Genomic DNA, 21,067 nt, shown 5'->3' with positions numbered 1-21,067 from the left:
CAAAGTATTCCATGCAGCTCTGAAACTAGGGTACTGTTGGCGCATTTGAGGATTTCTGAGAGAATACCGTCTTTCCCTGGGGCTCTTCCAGAAGAGAGCGCTTTTAGCACGTCGCTGAGTTCCTCCAAGGTGGGCTCAGCATCGAGTTCAGTCATGGTGGGCAGAGGCTCGATGGCGTTCAGGGCTCTCTCTGTAACTACAGTCTCTCTGGCGTACAACTGTGAGTAGTGTTCCACCCAGGTTCTGTCCTTCAAGACCTCGCCTGTGGCCGACTTAAGTGGGGCAGTCTTTCTTTGTGATGGACCGATGGCCTGCTTGATCCCATCGTACATTTCTCGCACGTTACCAGTGTCCGCGGCCTGCTGAATCTTGGAGCAGAGCTGGAGCCAGTAATCGTTGGCACACCGCCGAGCAACTTGCTGCACTTGACTCCGAGCAGACTGGAGCGCCTGCAGGTTCACCTCACTGGGAGAGGACCTGTATGCAGCCAGTGCCTGTCTCTTCTTCTCAATCAGGGGTGTCAGCACTTCAGTGTGGGCTTCAAAACAATCAGCAGACTTGACTGTCTTCTTCCCAAAGGTAGATATCGCAGTATTATAGATAGCGTCCCGTAGTTGTTCCCATCTCTTGCTGATATCAGTGTCGTCTGAGCGGGGCAAGGCCTCTTCAAGTGCTTGGACAAACTTGCATACTTTTGAAGGGTCAGGAGTCTTGCCAGTGTCAATGTGCAGCCTCCCTTCCTTTTTGGAGCGAAAGAATCTTCGCGGCTGGATGTGCACCTTACTGCACATGAGCAAGTGGCCAGTGTCACAGTCTGCACTGTGGTAGCTACGTGTCACCCTGACATTACCTAAACAGCTGCGTTTGGTGAGGACGAGGTCAAGCTGGTGCCAATGTTTCGATCTTGGGTGTCGCCATGAACCTTTGGTCTAATTGTCAGATACTCTCCATGTAAACAGCCTGATACACTCCTCAGATCTAACTATCAACTACTCTCCATGTAAACAGCTTGCAACTCCGATAAGGAGAATTTGGAGTGAATTCAGTAGATGTGTCTCCTTCATGATGCTTTCTTCTCAATCTTTAAAAAAGACACTTTTGGACGCCAGTGGACTGAAAGAACATACCCCATTGTTCTGAAAGGGCAACCCTAAGCATCAGAAAAAAGAAGTCAAGGATAGATGCACAAAGCATCCATGACAATCTCTTGCTGTTAGAAAATCCTAACTATTCAGTGCAAACTACTGAGTTTCAACCCCATGAGTGACATTTCATAGTGCAGGGCTGCCCTTGTCCATGCTGGGACCATCCTTACCCATAAGCAGAATATGCAGCTGTGGAAGGCATCAGAAAGTTTCGGGCACCACTAGGTCCACCCGTCTCTTCTTAGCCTTATTTTAGTAACAAAGAGGGAGCGGTGCTAGTCTATATACTATCAAAACAAAAAAAACAGTCAAGTAGCACTTTAAAGACGAACTAAATAATTTATTAGGTGAGCTTTCATGGGACAGACCCACTTTTTCAGACCATAGCCATACCAGAACAGACTCAATATTTAAGGCACAGAGAACCAAAAACAGTAATCAATGTTGACAAATCAGAAAAAAAATTATCAAGGTGAGCAAATCAGAGAGCAGAGGGGCGGAGGAGCATGTCAAGAATTAGATTAAGCCAAGTATGCAAAAGAGCCCCTATAATGGCCCAGAAAATTTGCATCCCAGTTCAAACCACGTGTTAATATGTCAAATTTGAATATGAAAGAGAGTTCAGCAGTTTCTCTTTTCAAAGCAGACTGAAAATTCTTCTTCAATAAGACGCAAACTTTTAAGTCATTAACAGAATTGCCCACTCTATTAAAATGTAGGCTAACTGGTTTGTGGATCAGGAATGTTTTGATGTCTGTTTTGTGCCCATTAACTCTTTGTCTGAGAGAGTTTGAAGTCTGTCCAATATACAAAGCATCTGGGCATTGTTGGCACATGATGGCATATATGATATTAGTTGAGGAACAGGAGAATGTGCCCATGATTCTGTGAATAACCTGGTTAGGTCCAGTGATGGTATTGCCAGAATAGATATGTGGACAAAGCTGGCAGAGGGCTTTGTTTCAAGGAAAAGTCCCAGGACTGGTATTCCTGCGGTACAGACTGTGCCTATTGGTTAGAATCCACAAAAGGTTGCGAGGTTGTCTGTAGAAGAGAACAGGCATGTCACCTATGGCCTTCTGGAGTGTGGCATCCTGATTAAGGATAGGTTGTCGGTCTTTAATAATTTGTTGCAGTGGTTTGAGTTGGGGGCTGTAGGTGATGACCAGTGGTGTTCTGTTCTTGGCTTTTTTGGGCCTCTCTTGGAGTAGCTGGTCTCTGGGTATTCATCCGGCCCTGTCGATTTGTTTATTTTATTTCTCCTGGTGGCTAATTCAAGTTTATGAATATTTGGTAGAAATCTTGTAGTTTTTGGTCTCTATAAGTTGGATCAGAGCAAATGCGATTGTACGTAAGGGCTTGACTGTAAACAATAGATCTAGTTATGTGTGCACGATGAAAGCTAGAAGGGTATAGGTAAGTACAGCGATCAGTGGGTTTCTGGTAGAGTGTGGCACTGATCAGGCCATCCTTGATTTGTACTGTAGTGTCCAGGAAATGTATCTCTTGCGTGGAGTAATCGAGGCATAAGTTGACAGTGGGGTGCAGATTGTTAAAGTCTCTGCGGAATTCTTTGAGAGTCTCTATACCATGGGTCCAAATCATAAAGATGTCATCAATGTATCTTAAGTAGAGGAGCGGTAATAGGGGACAAGAGCTGAGGAATTGCTGTTCCAGGTCAGCCATAAATATATTAGCAATATTGTGGGGCCATGCGGGTGCCCACAGCAGTTCCACTCATCTGGAGGTATAAATTGTCCCCAAATTGGAAATAATTGTGGGTGAGAACAAAGTTACAGAGGTCAGACACCAGATTGGCTGTGTTGACATCAGGGATGGTATTCCTGATTGTTTGTAATCCGTCTTTGTGTGGAATATTAGCGTACAGAGCCTCTACATCCATAGCGGCAAGGATGGCATTGTCAGGAACTTTTCCGATGTTTTGTAATTTCCTCAGGAAGTCGGTGGTATCTCGCAGATAACTGGGAGTGTTGGTGGCATAGGGTTTGAGGAGGGAGTCAACGTAACTGGACAGTCCGGTAGAAAGGGTGCCAATGCCCGAAATGATAGGGCGTCTGGGGTTTCCAGGTTTGTGGATTTTGGGAAGTAAATAGAATAATCCAGGCTGGGGCTTGTGGCTCTGCTTGCTCCTTAGAGGACTGAGTTAACTTAAAAATAAAAAAGCATCTATAACATTACATTACATTACATCTGTGAAAGAGCCATTCGAGTGGTAATGAAGCCATTTAAAGGTATTTGACAAATCTGGGAATAAACTGTCAGTTTCTGAATTTACTGTGTTGTCTACAGGATATTCGTTTACATTTTACTTTAAAAATATTTAACGTGTTGCTGAAGGCTATAAAATAATACCTATAAAATTCATTGCCCATGGGCTGCCGTCAGGCATAGGAGCACCAGTTTAATAGTACTGTGTAGGATCCCATAAATCCTAACCATGTCCCTGAATACAGTTTTGTGTGGGTATGGCAGCACACAGAGCGCAATCACTTCCATGAATGGGTCCTCAATGAAGAGTCTGCACGGGAGGATTGTATCTATGTGTCAATGACTATTTTTAAGCTAGTCAGGCTTATTAAATTTTTTTTTCCTTCTTCCTTGCTTAAATCACCTGCAAGTGAAGGACAGAGAAGTGAGAAGTGGGTCTGTCCCACGAAAGCTCGTCACCTAATAAATTATTTTGTTAGTCTTTAAAGTGCTACTGGACTGTTTTTTTGTTTTGATAGTACATAGATTAGCACAGCTTTCTCTATGCAATTTTCGTAGCTGGAGTGGAATATCTTAAGTCAGATTTCTTTTGTAGTGTAGACCTGGCCTGAGGCACTTCCCTTTCTACAAGTAACAAACAGGCAGCTTTAAGTCTTGGCCTTATCTTATTTAAAAACCTGATAATGATTTGGAAGAAAACATAAAATCACTGCTGATAAGATGGCAAATGGCCCAAAAATGGGATGCTTTCATAAGTTGTGAAGAGGATAGGTCACTAATACAGAATGATTTGGATCACCTGGTAAGGTGGACGCAAGCAAGAAATGTGTTTTAATACAGCTAAATGGAGATGTATGCAAGAACAAAACATAGGCCATATCGACAGATAAGGAACTATAAGATGGGAAGAGGTGACCCTAAAAATTGAGGGTCTTGGTGAATAAATCAGCTGAAAATGAGCTCCCAGTACGTCATTGTGGCCAAAAGACTGCTGAGACCCTCTGGTGCACAAAAGGGAATCTCAAGTTGGAGCAAAGAGATTATTTTAGCTCTGTATTTGGCACAGGTATGACCACTGCTAAAGTACTGTGTCCAGATATGTTGTCCACAATTCAAGCAAGATGTTGAAAAACTACAAAGGATTCAGTGATGAGTCACAAGAACAATTAATGAATTAGGGAACTTGCCATACAACAAGAGACCCAAGGAGCTCAGTCTGATTATTTTTAAAAAGAAAGACTATGCAGCAGGCCTGCCGACAGGGGTGGGGGTGGGGGGAGGGAAAGGAGGTAATCACCTCATGTCCCTGTGATTCAAAGGGGCGTAGGGATCCCCTGGCAGCCGGAAATCTGAGCCCTTTAAATTGCCTCTGGAATGCCACGCTATGCATGGCTCTGAGGGCTGCGGTGTGGGCACGCCCATACTCCAGGGGACACGGAGGGCTGGCTACCCTGGTTCCGCCCCTTCTGCCTGAGGCTCAGCCCTTTCAGCAGGGTGGAGCCACCTCCCCAGCATCTTGGCCATGGGCTGCAGAGGCTTACAGCTCTCCTGGGTAAGGAGTGACTTGATTATAGTCAGACCTAAATGGGGAACACACATTTAATACTGAATAAGCTGTTCAGTTTAGGAGAGAAAATAGACACGTATAACATATCCCAATATTACAGCTTGACAAATTCAGACTGGAAACAAAGTGTACAATTTTAACAGAGAAGGTAATTAACCATGGGAACAATTTACCAAGGGGTGTGGTGGATACCCTACTACTGCCCATTTTGAAATCAAGACTGGATGTTTTCATAAAAGATCTGCTTTAGGAATTATTTTTGGGAAATCCTATGGCCAGTATCATACAGCAGGTCAAATTAGATGATGACGATGTTTTCTCCTCTCCCTCGCCTGCTCCATGCCCCGCCCCCGCGACAGCTTCAGAGCTTCATCAAGATCTGGCACCATAAATACTTTAGTTATGTACGATGAAGGCCTGTTAAGCCACGATCACATGAGTTTGACAGCCTCCCCCCAGAGATTCTATTAGTAGCCATTTATCTGTACCATAAAACTGTGACAGAACTTAATACATTTGTTTACATTCCCTCAGAGGAAGTCCTGACTTTCTTCCTCATGATGTCTACAGGAAAAGAAATAATTCTGTGTATAAAAGGCTGGAAAAACATAGGCATTTTTACATTGTTTTAATTCTGTTTATTCCAAACAATTGACTGTCCATCTTCACCCTTGCAGGTGAAGCGAATGTTTTCAAAATGCTGGGACCAATTTGTCTTCATGGGTTTCTTAAAGCAGCCAGTACAAATGCCATTTGTACTTCTGTCTCCGAGTCTAGCTTCTTCCTCACTTTCCTTTCTCTCACCTTCACCCCTAAAATGTAAAAACAGCATTCAATACAGCCTGTGCTAAGTGTAATTGCACTTTCCATAGATAACTGGCCCTTATATGAAATTGGCTACATTTCTACAATTGTGTCTCCCACAGAGTTTAAACAAAGGCCAGTGTTATGGGGAAGCTCAACTGTGCATGAACACAGGCTAGAACATGCAGCACTACTTAAAAATTCTCTAAGTGCTGAAAAGTACACTTGAGACAAAAGCACTCTTGGATAATTATGCACAGTTCTCTCACTTAGATGGGGAGGATTTCTGATATTCTGCACACAGTTTAAAATGAGATACTAATTATATTTTAGCAGACTTATCTCCTCCATTTTACTTATGTTTTCTACCGGAAACGTTCTTCCTCTGCCCTAGGAAACACTATGTAAGATGTGTCCCGGATCAACCAAAGTTGTCTCTTGAACAATTAATGTTTTAGACCAGGACTTAACTCACGAAAGGAAAAAGGACCCATAGAACGAAATCTGGTGCCTGTTCAAATTGTATTAGAGAAGAGAAATGAGGAAAAGGACAATAATCTGCTAGAGAAAGTATCTTTTTGAGTTAGTTTTGCAATAAAAGATGACTAGGTATTATTCCCTAAACTGAGCCGGTAAGATAAATTATCAATCCTTAAAGGTTTGAAGACCCATTTTCCTCAAAGATTATGGTACAGGTCTAATTGCTAAGCACGGAATTTCGATATTCTCTAATTTTCCTTTTTGCAAAGGCTATTAAGGAAAAGCAACAAAAATGAAGAGACTGGAAAAATGTGTCTGATGGGTAAAACAAAAGGTAGCAAAATATTCATGTGGCATGGCTGAAACAAGGCGGTATTGGGGACAATAGGGCTATCTCTAACTATAAAAGAAAAAAAAAACACCAAGGAGAGAAAGGAGTGAGAAGAAAGCGAAAAAATGAAAAAATTTAAGTTAAAATATTAAGAAAAGTTTGCTGACCATGAGATGGGATTAGTTAGTGGAATCATTCCCCAAGAGAAATGGTGAAACTCCACTTGCTGAGGCACTTCAAAAAACAGACTAGACAAAGCATAAGAAGTGCTATAGGGAAGAATCTTGCACTGAACAGGGAGATGGATCAGCTAAATCATAGATGTTAAGTTAAAATCTTTTGACACATTTATTTACAGTGAAATTATAGGACTCAGTAGGCCATCCCATCTACATGCTACACCAACTGCTAAAACAATCTGAATCAGGAATAATTTTGAATCAAGTTATTATGCTCAATCCAGTGAGAACAAATGCTACAAACTTAAGGCTACGCATGTGATATGACATATGGGACAGTGGAACTCTAGTAAAAGATTATCCATCTGCAATTCCAAAAGACTACAAAAACGATCCTTTGTAACTGTATTTTAGCTGGTTTGAATAATTTTCTGTCTCAAGAATGAGAGCGAAAAAGCTATTTTACCAGGATGCAGATTTGCTGACTAATGAAACAACTTCCTAGCGCCAAATCTTTCTGTTTGGTGGCAGTGCTAAACATCACGAAGAGTCCTGAAGAAGTTGATGGCAGAGAAACAACCTGAATAAAAAAATCACAGGCCATTCTATGGCTCTAAGTGTTCCAATATTACCAGCTATAAACTTCCACCGGAGTTAATGACATGGATGATCCTTTTTTAAAGAGCATGCAAAGCTATGACTACTTCCTATGACAGTTGTCCAACAGCTGAAGGATACAAAAGTCTCTTTTTCAAGGAACTGAGAGAGTAAAAAAACATATTCAACAATTGGCTGTTCTACATAGCTGATGAGTCTGAAGTGTAATCAGCCCAATGCAATAGAAGGGCTAGTTTCCTAAGCAAATAGACATACATTTCTTTGTTCACCACTGAGTGGTGCTATTACCCTTAAAGAAAAAGGATAAACTTCTCACGTATATTAGAAGATCTGTTTTTTTTTTGGCTTGACCTATAGCTTTCAAGTCTGACTATCTCAAAACTGTACCTGAGATTTAAAGCTGCTGTGCAGCTCTCAATCATGTATTACAGAAAAACCCACTATGGAGATAGAGTTGGGGGACTGCATAGCTCTGGAGACTGGTGAAAACTTCTGCTTCCAGGTGAGCTCCTCAAATCAGGCACAACTCATGGAAAGCTGAACATTACCAAGCAGATGGCTATTTGGTAGCTAGTATGAAATGAGTTGCTGGTCTCAGTCCAATCCTATAGGGCATGTGCTCACAGCAAAGAAAGCAGCAAAACTGGTGCTAACCAGAATCACAGTTAAGAACTTCAGTAGGCTTAGGTTTAGGAGCATGGCAGGTTTAGGAGCATGGCAACTGTTTAAACACCATCCCCAGAAGTGGTCCCTTCAGTACAAAGTAGGTTTAAAGCACAAAGAAAGAGAAACATGAGGAACACTTGCAATATTGCAGTCCATGAGGTCTTTCTTAAAATGAAGAGTCAGCATTTTGACGAGGCATTTAATATGCACAGAACTAAGTACACTCATCCCTCGCTATACGAGCACAATTGGTTCCCAAATTCCTGCTCGTAGGCGAAAACTCATAAGAGCAACACTAAATTCCCATTAAAATACATGTAAAAGTCTCCAATTCATTCCAAGGGCTTGTAACTTCACATAAACCAGTTGAGTTTTGGTACTTTTCTGAGGTATTTGAATAGTTCGGCACCAGAAATAGAATGTAGTGTATCTATGTTGAGCAGGGATTTCCAACCTATGGGTCGGGACCCAAACGTGGGTCCCATTATATTTGTTAAAGGTCATCAGCTAGGCAGTTCCTAGCTGCATGTGGCTGTTAAAGAAGCCATTTGCAGTTTCTTAATACTGCTGCCTCAGGCGGATATCTATCAATAGCAATAACTACTGGAGACGGCAGCTAACTCTGTCACTAGGGATAGCAATTACCTTATGCCTCGCTGCTGAAACCTTAACACTAGAGTTAATTGCTGGAAGCAGGAGGGCTGGGGGAACCACCCAGCCTAGCAGCCCTGGTGAAGAGGCTGCTGGAGGAGGAGGAGGAAGAGGAGTGTCTAAGGCTGAGGGCTGTTGAGGGAGAGTAATGATGGGGGCGGTTTGGGGCTGCTGGTGGAGGTGTAAAGCTGGGGGCACTTTGGGGCTGCTAAGTGGGGTCTAAGGCTGGAGGCAGTTTGGGACTGTGGGGGGCATTATAACCTGGCCAAGGGTGAGGTATGCAGCGCGGGTGGGGGGTCTAATACAGTAAACCCTGGAGTTAGCCAGGGGTTGTTCCTGCAACCCCTGCATAACTCGAATTTTCCTGCAAGGGGAGTGGAGCCAGAAACCACCAGGGCTGGTCAGTTTCCTGGCTCCCAGAGTGGCAGAAGCTCGGAACCAGGGGCAGGCTGGATCCAATCTCCCCATGGCTTGTGGGACCGGGAAATTGATCAGCTCATGGCTGGTCAGTTTCACATTCCTGCCATTGCAGGGGAGGGAACCAGGCTAAGAGCCTTCTCCCTCTCTTTCCCCAGCCGAAGGGCTGTCAGACAGCTGCATGTCTGAGGAAAGGGAGAGAAAAGGCTCCAGCTGCAGGTCTCCCCATCCCCAGCCAGCAACCCCAGGGCTGGAGCTGAGCCAGCCGCAGGGCTGCAGGTCTCCCTGCCCCCCCCGGCCAGAGACACCACTCATATAAGCCGGGGGAAGTTCACTCATATAGTGAATAACGGTAGGTATATATGTTCCTCATATTAGTGACTACGCATAAGTACTCGTTAAACGAGGGATGAGTGTACCATTAAAAAGACTTGTACGTTTTCAGAGAGAACTTCCTAAAAAGGCACTGCAGAGTAGCTAAGTATGCATTTTCGTATTAGTACGCACATAGTTGTCATAACTAGGGTGACCATCCATCCTGTTTACACCGTGACACAGTCCCTTATTTAAGGTGTCTCACAGGCATCCCAGCTTTTAAAGAAAATAGATCAAAACTGTCCTGTATTTTCAGGGCTCTTGTTCCCTGGCATCCTGTGTATTGGGGTGGCAGCCCCTCCTGCAGGGAGCTCCTCCATTGGAGGACTGTCCTGTTTCCCAGAGCTCTGCAACTTGTGGCTGCAGGGGAGTTCCTCTGTGAGGCAGCTGTCCCATTCCCTGGCACCCCATGGTGGCATCCCCCATGGATGGCAAACTCCACAATGGGGCAGTTCCTCCTTCTCTAGTGTCCTACACTTAAAGGAGGCAGCTCGTGCTGCCAGGGAGCCCCTCCACGGGCTGGCTGTCTTGTTCTCTGGCCTCCCACGCCTCAGGAAGGCAACTGCTGCTTCATTCCCTTGCCCCCCTGCTGGGAGGCTTTGGAACTCCTCTCCACAAGGGGATTCTGAAGCCCCCATCCTCCACTCCCCTATGTCCCTGATGCCTCCCCACTGGAGGCTGGAGATCCCCCCTCCCTGGTGCCTCACCCTGGAGCAGCAACTCCATCGCCAAGGAGGCCTGATATGGAACAGCAGCCCCACCCCCATCCCCATCAGCCACTACCCCATATCTGCCATAGGGCAATGTGGTCACCCTTTTCATAACTTAAATGAGAATCATGCAGTCTTAAGATGATTTATCCTCCAAACATCTTTAAGTCACAATAAAAGCAAAATAAACCCACATAAACAAGAAGCACCCCACAAACCAGGCCAGGTCCTGTACAATGGTTTGCATTCCTCACTATTCATTTTCAAAATTAAAGTGCTGAAGTCATCACACTTATTTTATTTCCCTCAACCAATCCTATATCTTGTTGTTCCTATGACATTCCTTTCAACACCACATGCACACCACTGCAGATTGTCCTAGAAATGCTTGGCATTTGCAAGCATCTGGACTTTTCGGAGTAATCAAAGTAATGCTAGGTCATGTGTCAAGATAGTTTGTCTGTGTAGATCTCAAAGAACATATTATTCTACTTTCTAGTTCACTATTTACAAATAATTTCTTCTAGTAATTTAGTAATTACTAAATCTACTAATCTACTAATTTTCTAGTAATTTCTTCTCCACCCATTCTGTTCCCTCTCCCCCTTCCATTCTTTGATAGAGTTCTAACTAGATAGTTATTTCTGATAGTAGTTTGGAGGGTTGTTTTTTTTAAATATACTTCAGGGCTCTTTTTATTTAATATTTACTATTACTGGTGAGCGTGGAGTAGGATAAAAAGCAAATCAAGAGAACTAGAGTATGACAGACTCAAACAAGGCCACTAAATTGGATGCATAAGGTAAAAGAAGTTAACTTCTGAAATTTCCGATCTCACAAATCTCTTAAGAACTAGCTACAAAGAGGGGGATGTTGATGAACAGTTTTAGTATAGGCTCCCTGCTGCATAGTTTTGCCCCCCTTAATATATTGGTAAAAGTATTTTCATCAAAATTATTCATCTTGGGTACGAGAATGGTGTACGTTACCATAATACCCGAGCACGTCGCATTCTTTAATGTATATATCCTTGCAGAAACCCAGAGAGATATAGATCAATATTAGAGATGTGACATTGAGGCAGAAGACAGCTAAAGGAATTCCCCAAGGAAACTAACAACTCAAGAGTCCTGTTATAACTCTTCACTCAGACGTTGAATGCAATACCAGTCTCTAGTCGGACTTTTCAAAAAACAGTATTTATTTATCGATACTGATACAATTTCAGGGACATCCCAATGACAAATCAGGATCCAAGCTACTGAGGGGAAAGGAATATTGCATTGTTTCCCCTTTCAGTGCCACTGCCAGGGATTAGGGTGGTAGAAAGAAGGCTCCGCTGGTTAAGTCCAAGACAGACCCCTAAGCATCAACATGTGCTGCTCATTCTCCTCGGGCTATTTCCACAGATCATGTAAGAGCACATGATTATAACTTCATTCCCTATGTAAAATGGAAAAGAGGTAGTGTCCAGCCAATAGTTCATGAGTGCCCACCATAACCTTTAAAGAAAATTTACACCCTGGCCACCAGAAACACATATACCCAGAGAGGTAGACTGATGGGATGTACAGCACATGACTCCAGAGTATTTTATTGAACTAAATAAGAAAAGGAAACATCAGATAAACAACAACTAAGCTACATCCTATTCTTAGGAACTAAAATAGAAACTTGACATTTAAAAAAGAGTATAAATAAAATACTTTGCTGATGGCCTAGACAATCTGCTTTACACTTTTAACCCGATAATGAAATCAATGGAACATAAGAATATGTGGCATATTAAACAACGCAACAAATGGATTGTACCTTGATGTATACGATACTTTTAAACAACCCAGAACACTGTAATTTCAATAGATGTATTTGGACAATTCAGCAGTAGTCAACTAATTAAAGAGTGGTTCTGCTATAAGAAGTGACTCTATAAATGCTCCTGTTGGGTTCCCTGTCTGTCTTATACTAATTCCTTTGAGTATGTTGTGTTTACAAGAAAACAATATTTTCCTGTTAATTCTCAGAATCCCAGTTATGTTTGTAGGATTAAGTTTAGTTCTTTCCATATACTATAAACAAAAATATTCATGCACTGTCAGCCATCAAATAGATTCTTCCTGCTATATTGCACAGTGTTGCCAATTTTTGTGATTTTATCATAAGTCTCAGAATATTTGGAAGACTTAAAAAAAAAAAAAAAACCTCTCAGAATATTACTATTCCCACCTTCCATTTTTTCCACTCTCACATATGTAAAATATCCATCTACTCTTCCTAGAAACATCCGAATGTACTTAGCTTTCATCTCAATAAGGATTCACAGAGGTCAGCCCAAAGAAGTAGTCATTTTTTTTAAACACATCGGCCAAGCACAGTATGATCTAGCTGAGGGGGCAGTGGACTGAGATCAGGACATCCAGGTTCAAATACTAGTTCCATCGATGACCTGCTGACTGACCCTGAGCCAGTGACTTTAACTCCCTCTGCCTCAGTTTTGCCACCCGTAGAATGGTGGTAATGATATTGACCTCCTTTGTAAAGAATTTTGGAATCCTAGGCTATGTCTATACAGAGCCGTGATGCTGGCAGCATGATGCAAAAGAAGGCTCTCGAAATGCAAATGACCACTCATTTGTGTAGTTGCACAGCTAATTTGCATATTCCCATGGGATCACCCTGCCAGCAGAAGCTGCTGTTGTCAGAAAACGCACCATATAGACTTGGATCTGTCGGCAAAAACCCCCTTTGTCGGCAGCCCCTTATCCCTGATTTCTTCCAGGGATAAAGGGCTGCCGACAAATGGAGTTTTTGCTGAAAGAACCAAATCTACACGGCGCGTTTTCTGACAACAGCAGCCTCTGCCGGCAGGGTGATCCTGTGGAGTATGCAAATTAGCTGCGCGGCTGCACATGAGTGGCTATTTGCATCATGCCATCAGCAGCATGGTTCCACGTAGATGTAGTGCTACAGACGAAAAGTTCTTTATGAGCATTAGGTATTTTCACCATCAGAAGAAAAGAGGCATGTGAGACCATGAAAAGCTGACTCCCACTCAGAAACTGCGGATTTAGTAGCCTCGTTCTTAACACGCACATGCCCTCCAATGTTAATAAAATTAAAGCAAGAAGGATATTTGTGTTATTTTAAATTGCTTTCCTCTTCTGTAAAATATTTCTGCACCCCACATGGATTGAAATACAGCCATACGCAACGTTTATTTTAATTTGTTATTGCTAAGACACAATGTTTTAGTTTTGGTTTTAACAGCTCACTTTTAATCCACTCTTTTTTCCCCACAGTCTTAATATGAATCATATGAACCTTCAAACTCATGAACTGTCAATCACACACACATAAAAGGAAAAACATGATTACGTTCCGACTTACATTCTCTATGACAAATGTCCACTCTTTGTCTTCGAATTCCTCAGCATGGGGATCCTGAAAAAAAGGGAAAACACTTTAATCTAAAAATTACATAAGGAATAAGAAATGGCAACTGATCCACAATTGCTGTTTACTCATTAAGGTTTCATTTTATGGAGATGAGGCACAAAACAATATTTTAGACAGCACACAGCTTTCAGTACTTCATACCTCCATAATACTTTCGCTGGCTATGGACAGGTACAAACTAGAGGTACATTCAGAATGGGATCCTAGAATTCTACCACCCTTCATTCAGGACCTTCAATTTTTCAGTGTAATTTATAAACCCCGCTCCCTACTCAATAACTACCACAGTACCACATCTTGCAGAGACTGGAGGCAGCAGCAAAACTCTGGTCTAGATAGAACAGGTAACTCTTTTAGAGCATAAGCTAAGCTCTCAACCTCACATTCACATGCCTGAGGGCCACCTGTGTGATTAGGAAACCTAAACCTGTGCACTCAACCTCCCACTCTTGCTCAGGTAGAATCTCTTATGTCACCACATTACACCAACACCCATCCTGCTGGAGGACGATCTCCTAAGTTCTATCCAACTCTCGTTCATAGAATAAGACCACCCTTAACTACAGAAAAATGCATGATGCACTTCAGCTGCTCAACAACAATTTGAGGAAATGTGAAGGGATCCTAGTTTTCTGTGAAAACACCCCTCCCCAAAAAGATTCGTCAATAAAAATATATCAATCTGTTTTTCTGCAATCAAAACAAATTGCTGAATTTCATTTTCCTATATGTAGGTAGATTTCCCTCTAAGCCGTGCGCTTGTGCAGCCGCTCAGGAGAGATTCAAATGCCACTCAGCTGATTAACAGAGTGCCCACAGCTAGGATTTTTGTTTCTGTTGATGGTGAACAGCTGCACGTGCCTTGGTGCACAAAAAATTCATTCCACACATGGATGGAAAAAGATGAGAGGGAACATTGTACATATCAGTTGATTGCAATGTTTTATTGATAAACAGTAGAACCCCATTTATTCAAGATACCATTATCTGGCTGTTTATATTAATCGACCTGCCAGCCGCCTGGGGCTGACAGTGACAAGGTTTGTACTATAAGCTAGAGTTTGTACTCAATCTTAAAATAAGGGATAGAAAGCACTTTGCAAATTTTCCTGATTAACTCAATTTTTGATTATCCAATATGGCCCCAGTTCCTGTTAGACCAGATAAACACAGATTCCATATTTTTCTATGGGAAAGGGATTTCTAGGATCCCTGGCAATGAGTTATGTCCTCCTCAGTTCAGTAATGGACTGTACATTAAGGTTATTAGAAATTAAGATATGAAGAAGACATTAAGTGATTGAGTTCATGCCCCTTCTAAAAACAATGAAAGATTCTACCTACAGAAATTTTCTATTGCGGTATTCTGTCCAGTCTAGCTTTAAATATCTCCTACAGAGCAAAACTGTACCATTTTCCTGGGGAGATATTTTTCTCATACTAACAGAACTCTGTTTTAGGATTTTCCACTGACATTCAGACTTCTTCATTCCTCAATTTCATCCTATTATTCTAGTTATAGCCCTTCAGTTAATCAGTTTATTCCTCTTACTTCAGTGTTTACCTCTTTCAAATACTTGTAAGTGTATGTTATATTTCCATAGTCATGATTGACTACATTATGGACAAATTCAGCCCATTAGCCCTTTAATCATTTCTATTTCTCCTATCTGGATCCCTTCTACAATGTTAATCTAGTAAAGCAATTTTATTTTATCACTGTAAATTGAAGTATAAAACTGAACAGAGGTTTTGCTTCTACTTTCTTCACTCCTAATCCCTACTACCACCTTTCCTTCAAGACCACTACAAAACTGTATTATCCTGTTTTCTCAACTCACCTTAAACTATTTTCTTCCTAACCATACATTTTTTTCCCTCACATTTATATTTTGTTCACATTCAATATATAAAACATTAAGGAAGCACTGTATGGCAACATTTTATCTTCACTACAAATGGATTTGAGAGATCCTTTGAAAAAGTATCTTCCTAAAAGATACTTCCTAAAAGATACACATATAATTAATAACCTTGTAAAGTAAATTAGCTGATGAATAATGGCTGAAAAAGCATATGTAGTGATTTCCACATCAAAAGGTCAGAGTACTTCATTAACTATTTTCTCTCTCTTGAGTATGATTATGTTTCAGATTGTATAGTTATATAGTGATGGTGATTCCTGTGTTATGATAGTGTTTCTATGGAATTATCTTATTATAAAGCTGATAAATTCTGGGCTATGGAGACAGCTAAAGAGCAGCCCTTCCTGCAAAATCCAAGTGTGTGTGTGGGGGGGTCAATTTCCTGACGAGTCCTTGGAATCTTAGCTACACAAGGACTCAACGCAGAGGAATTCTATTAATGTCTCTCAATAGTACACACAGGCTGTGTATAGACAGGCACAAGTCTTCAAAATAGCCATGCTAATGGCCATTTCGAAGATTACTAATGAGGTGCTGAATTGAATATTCAGCGCCTCATTAGCATTAGGATGCTTCCGGCCTCAGCACTGATCAGAATAAGGGGATTTCGAAAGGTGTGGGGTCCTTTCGAAAAGGACCCCCGTATAGCTGCGCCGAGCCCGGCGCTTTTCAAGCACCACAGCCAGAAGTGTCCTAATGCTACTGAGATGCTGAATATTCAATTCAGTGCCTCATCAGTAATCTTCGAAATACGGCTATTTCGAAGATTTGTGTCCATGCAGACACAGCCACAATGAATAAATACAGCAAAAGCTTCAATTACACTTGTGAAATGTTAGCATGATGGCTTACTCAGAGACGTAACAGGGCTATAGTGAATGGCTAAAAGGCCACAGCAGTGAAATGTGTGGTTTAAAATACAATCAAAATCTCTTACAGCTGGATGCACTTCAAGTAAAAAGTCAAAACAGAATCTGCCAGCAACTAGTTACAAGCCATCAAATACGACTTTATCAAAGTTAAAGAGAAAATTATTAGCTATAAGTTATAATGATTTAAGATACACACACAAGGCAAACCATAACTCATATCAATAGCACATTAACCATATTCCACCATGCCGCCATTAATACTTGCTATTTTAATGAGTTATCTTAGAGTGATTAATGTCTTCTAAAACAATGGCTCTTCAATATCATATGGAAGCTACATAGAGAGATCATTAATCTTTAATGTTTTAATATTCTAATCCCTGATTAAAATAAGTGACTGATGTCTCTAATATTTTCTTTAGGTTTTTGGGGCATGGGGGTGTCTATTTTCTACCATCGTACTTCTACCATTTGTGGAATCAGGATGAAATCTTGCAAGCAAAACAACAACTATTTTTTGGTCCAGGAGCTGATAGAAAACTCTTTGAAGGAAAGTGAAGCCCATCCATTGATATTTGAAGAGATCAAATCCATAATGACTATAGGCCTTCTCATAATGTGTTTCAGATGGATATGGGATGCAATACAGCTTTATATTATAAAGGTTATTATTGATGTAGGTCCACAGTACTCACAGACTGATAAGACAAGGTGTAACCACTTCTTTCATAAAATTAATAAAAATGTATATTTAAAATAAAATGACTTAAGTCAAACAGTTAAAATCCAACTGTAGTTAAAAAATTGGACTAGTTTTCCTTTCTTCCTGTAACAAAGCCTTACAAAAATAAACATGCCAGAAGGTATAACAATACATCACTTAAAGCATTCCTATTTAGTACACATGTAATACATTTTGTCTTTAAGGCAGATTACAAACTTTATGTACACGTTTTAATTAAAGGGGTATGTTGAGAATGTTCTAATATGCCTCAAATATTGAAAACTTAGGAAAACACTGAATAAATCTATATGCCTACACCTTAGGACTGGGATGTGATAGCAAACTGCTCTAGCTCCATTTTGGTTGTGATTTATTTAAAATACTACTGAAGAATCTATATTGGCACTTCTTAGCTACCAATAACTTGGTTGTGGAAGTCATTAGCAGTTACCTCTACATTTATGACCATAATACAGTTTCCATTTCATTCTCATTTCCACACACTCTGACATTCCCCTTTGGATCTGACCTTTTCAGTGCCCGGTTTCTGCTAAAAGGTGACATTTTTAAGGTTGAGTAAATCCTTTCACCTGTTTTTATTTGGACTGGCAGAAAAAAAAATTGCCCTCACTTCCACAATGAAACCTTACTTCCTCTCCTCCCTTCCCAACTACTGCTCTTACACAAAACTCAAGCAGCTGAAATTTGGTGCTTCAAATTTAGCACGTATGTAGTCCTCAGTGAGGAGGGTATCTTTTACCAGGATGGGTGGGCGAAAAAACTGGCTAAATAATAGTTATAAAGAAAAAATACAACATTAGCCTATGCATAGTAACACCTGTGATTTTTGGTCTACTGAAGCCTGCCCTGGCGACCTACCACAATGCACATGCTCTTGCCCTACTTGTGAAGGACCCAGAAAGTGAACATTACAACCTACCACCATGTTTGTAACCAAGTTATGATACAGATTATTCTAAGCGCACTGCTAGGAGAGCAGTTTTTCCTGCAAAAACCAGCAGGTGGGCTCATTTGCCCTGAGCAAGCTATAAAATTTTGACTCACTTTAACCATATCAATAGCAACAGAGAGCGAGCCGTGCTAGTCTATATACTATCAAAACAAAAAGCAGTCAAGTAGCACTTTAAAGACTGCAAAATAATTTATTAGGTGAGCTTTTGTGGACAGACCCACTTCTTCAGACCATAGCCAGACCAGAACAGACTCAATATTTAAGGCACAGAGAACCAAAAACAGTAATCAAGGAGGACAAATCTGATTTACTCATTGATATATTTGCAAATCTAACTCAAGTCCAGCTGGCTGGGGAAGTTGTTGCCCATCTATTCTCTCTACTGCCGATTTGTCCTCCTTGATTACTGTTTTTGGTTCTCTGTGCGCCGTGCTGGCTCAGATTCCATGGCTTCCAGGCCCAGTCCTGCGCTTCCTGCATGCACACGCTGCACCAGATCTGTGGGGCTCCAGGGACAGCCGTAGCCAGATGAAGAGTTGGTGGCTTTGGCTGGGACCCAGGGTGTGGCTCGGCTGCGAGATCGGCGCCTTCCTGGAGGACATGGGGCTGCAGTAGCATGTAGCCAGGTGCGGAGAGGCCAGGGGAAGGGGGATCTGGGGGCAATGAGAACTGATAGGGGGCAGTGTGGTGCAGTCAGGAGACATGGGAGTGGATGGGGGAAAAGGGGACAGGGAGGAAGGATCTGGGGGGTGATGGTAGCCGATGACAGGCAGAGGGGTGGGGAGGAGGGTCCTGGGGAGGAGAGGTGGTCGTCACGGGGAGCTTTGGGGACATGTGGCGCCAGGGAGGTGCAAGAGGTAGTGGGACCGTACCCACGTTCTCCATGCCCCACTGCCTTGTGGGTTATCCTGAAAAGAAGCAAGGCTAAGGGAGTAAACCCTGCCAGAAAATCCGGAGGGGAGTCCTAAGGCAGTTCTGTGCCAACTTCTGGCAACTCCTGCAGCTGAGCTGGTACCAGACGTAGAGGTTATCCTCTCCTTTGGACTATATCAGTAAAGCCGAGAGGGGAACACTGGTGTCTGGGCAGCCCAGGGTCCCAATAATCGCCCAAGCTCACACCTGGAGGGGTACTCCAGCATCGCTAACAGCGTTGAACCAACACGGGAGGTAACAGATGCTGGTTATAAGCTCTTGCTCGATTGGCGTAGAGAACGAGCGCCAGGGGTTGCCTCCGACGGTGGGAGAGATCGTCGCATCTCACTGGACAGTCACTGCCCGCCTCAAGCTGGGCAGCCCCCCGCCAATAGGGTAGTGTCCCGCCACAGTTCACCTGCCTCATTGGGCGCGTGAGGCTTAAGGTTCCCAAACCTGACAAGTAAACTGAAAGCTGAGCACCAGGCAAACCAATAAGAAAATCAACAAAAAAAGGAAACCATCAAAGTTTTAAGCTTGCTTGCTGGAATGTGCGGACCATGCTGACAGGTCTGACTGAAGATCTTCAGGACAGTGAGTGACACCCGAAAGACCGCTGTCATCAGTGAGGAACTGAAGAGGCTCCAAGTTGACACTGCTGCTCTGCAAGAGACACGTCTCGCAGATTCGGGATCTCTAAAGGAAAAGGACTACACCTTTTTCTGGCAGGGTAAAACCCGAGAAGAACCCAGGGAGCATGGTGTTGGCTTCGCCATCAGAAACACCCTTCTACAAATAGTGGAATTAGTCATGGGTGGATCAGAAAGACTCCTTCAAGTCATACTTCAAACTCGCACTGGTCCTGTCCACCTGATCAACGCTTACGCCCCAACCCTGTACGCAGCACCGGAAGTAAAAGACAAGTTTTATGACGTGCTTAGTGCTGCCATAGCGCAAATACCTGCTAGCGAACAACTGTACATTCTGGGTGACTTCAATGCGAGAGTTGGAGCCGATTGTGACTCGTGGCCTTCCTGCTTAGGCCACTTTGGTGTGGGAAAAATGAATGAAAATGGTCAGCGTCGTCTCGAACTTTGCACGTACCACAATCTGTGCATCACAAACACATTTTTCCAAACCAAGCTACAGCACAGAGTGTCATGGAGACACCCACGCTCAAAACACTGGCATCAACTAGACGTGGTCATCGCTAGACGTGATAACCTCAAAAACGTCCTTCTGACACGCAGCCATCATAGTGCTGACTGCTATACAGATCGCTCGTTAGTTTGCTCCAAACTCAAGGCGATTCCCAAGAAGCTGCACCACTCTAAACCAACTGGAAGGCCCCGCATCGATGCCAGAAAGACGGCTAACTCAGAGAGAGCTGAAAAGTTCAGAGCGACCCTGGAGGAGAATCTGCACAGCAACCCTGGGGGTGCTGATGTGACATCCAGATGGCAGCATCTGAGGGATACAATGTACAACACGGCCTTGTTGGTGTTTGGAAGAAGAGCTAGAAACACAAATGACTGGTTCGAAGCTAACTCCGATGAGATGATTCCAGCCATCGAAAAAAAGTGTGCTGCGCTCCTGGAGTACAAATGTTTGCCAAGCCAGAATACCCTGCAAGCGCTCAGAGCAGCCAGAAAAACAGTACAGCAGACGGCCAGGCACTGTGCCAACAACTACTGGCTTGAGCTATGCAGCAGCATCCAGACCAGTGCTGAATTTGGTAACCTCAGGGGAATGTACGAGAGCATCAAGAAGGCATTAGGACCCACCCAGAACAAGATGACCCCTCTGAAATCCAAATCTGGTGAAGTCATCACTGACAAAGCCAAACAGACGGAGCGCTGGGTCAAGCACTACTCCGAGCTGTACTCACGCGAGAACATTGTGGTCGATTCAGCCCTCGATGCCGTCGAACTCTTACCAGTAATGGACGAACTGGATCAGGAACCAACCGTTGATGAACTAAAGAAAGCCATCGACAACATTGCAGTAGGAAAGGCCCCTGCCCAGGATGGTAT

General features: G+C 42.7%; 1 protein-coding gene across 5 annotated transcripts in view; it reads right to left on the bottom strand.

Annotated features, from left to right (window-relative positions):
* Positions 1–21,067, bottom strand: part of EHBP1 (EH domain binding protein 1) — a 325,710-nt gene that overhangs the window by 217,144 nt on the left and 87,499 nt on the right. For all 5 annotated transcript variants that reach the window (XM_074989386.1, XM_074989385.1, XM_074989387.1 and 2 more), the window contains exon 5: positions 13,560–13,613. In XM_074989386.1, the coding sequence (XP_074845487.1) occupies positions 13,560–13,613 (54 nt within the window). The remainder of the gene's footprint in view (positions 1–13,559; positions 13,614–21,067) is intronic.

This window comes from Carettochelys insculpta, chromosome 3 (assembly GCF_033958435.1).
Source record: "Carettochelys insculpta isolate YL-2023 chromosome 3, ASM3395843v1, whole genome shotgun sequence".
NCBI classification, from domain to species: Eukaryota; Metazoa; Chordata; order Testudines; family Carettochelyidae; genus Carettochelys; species Carettochelys insculpta.
This window is presented reverse-complemented; position numbering and strand designations above follow the sequence as displayed.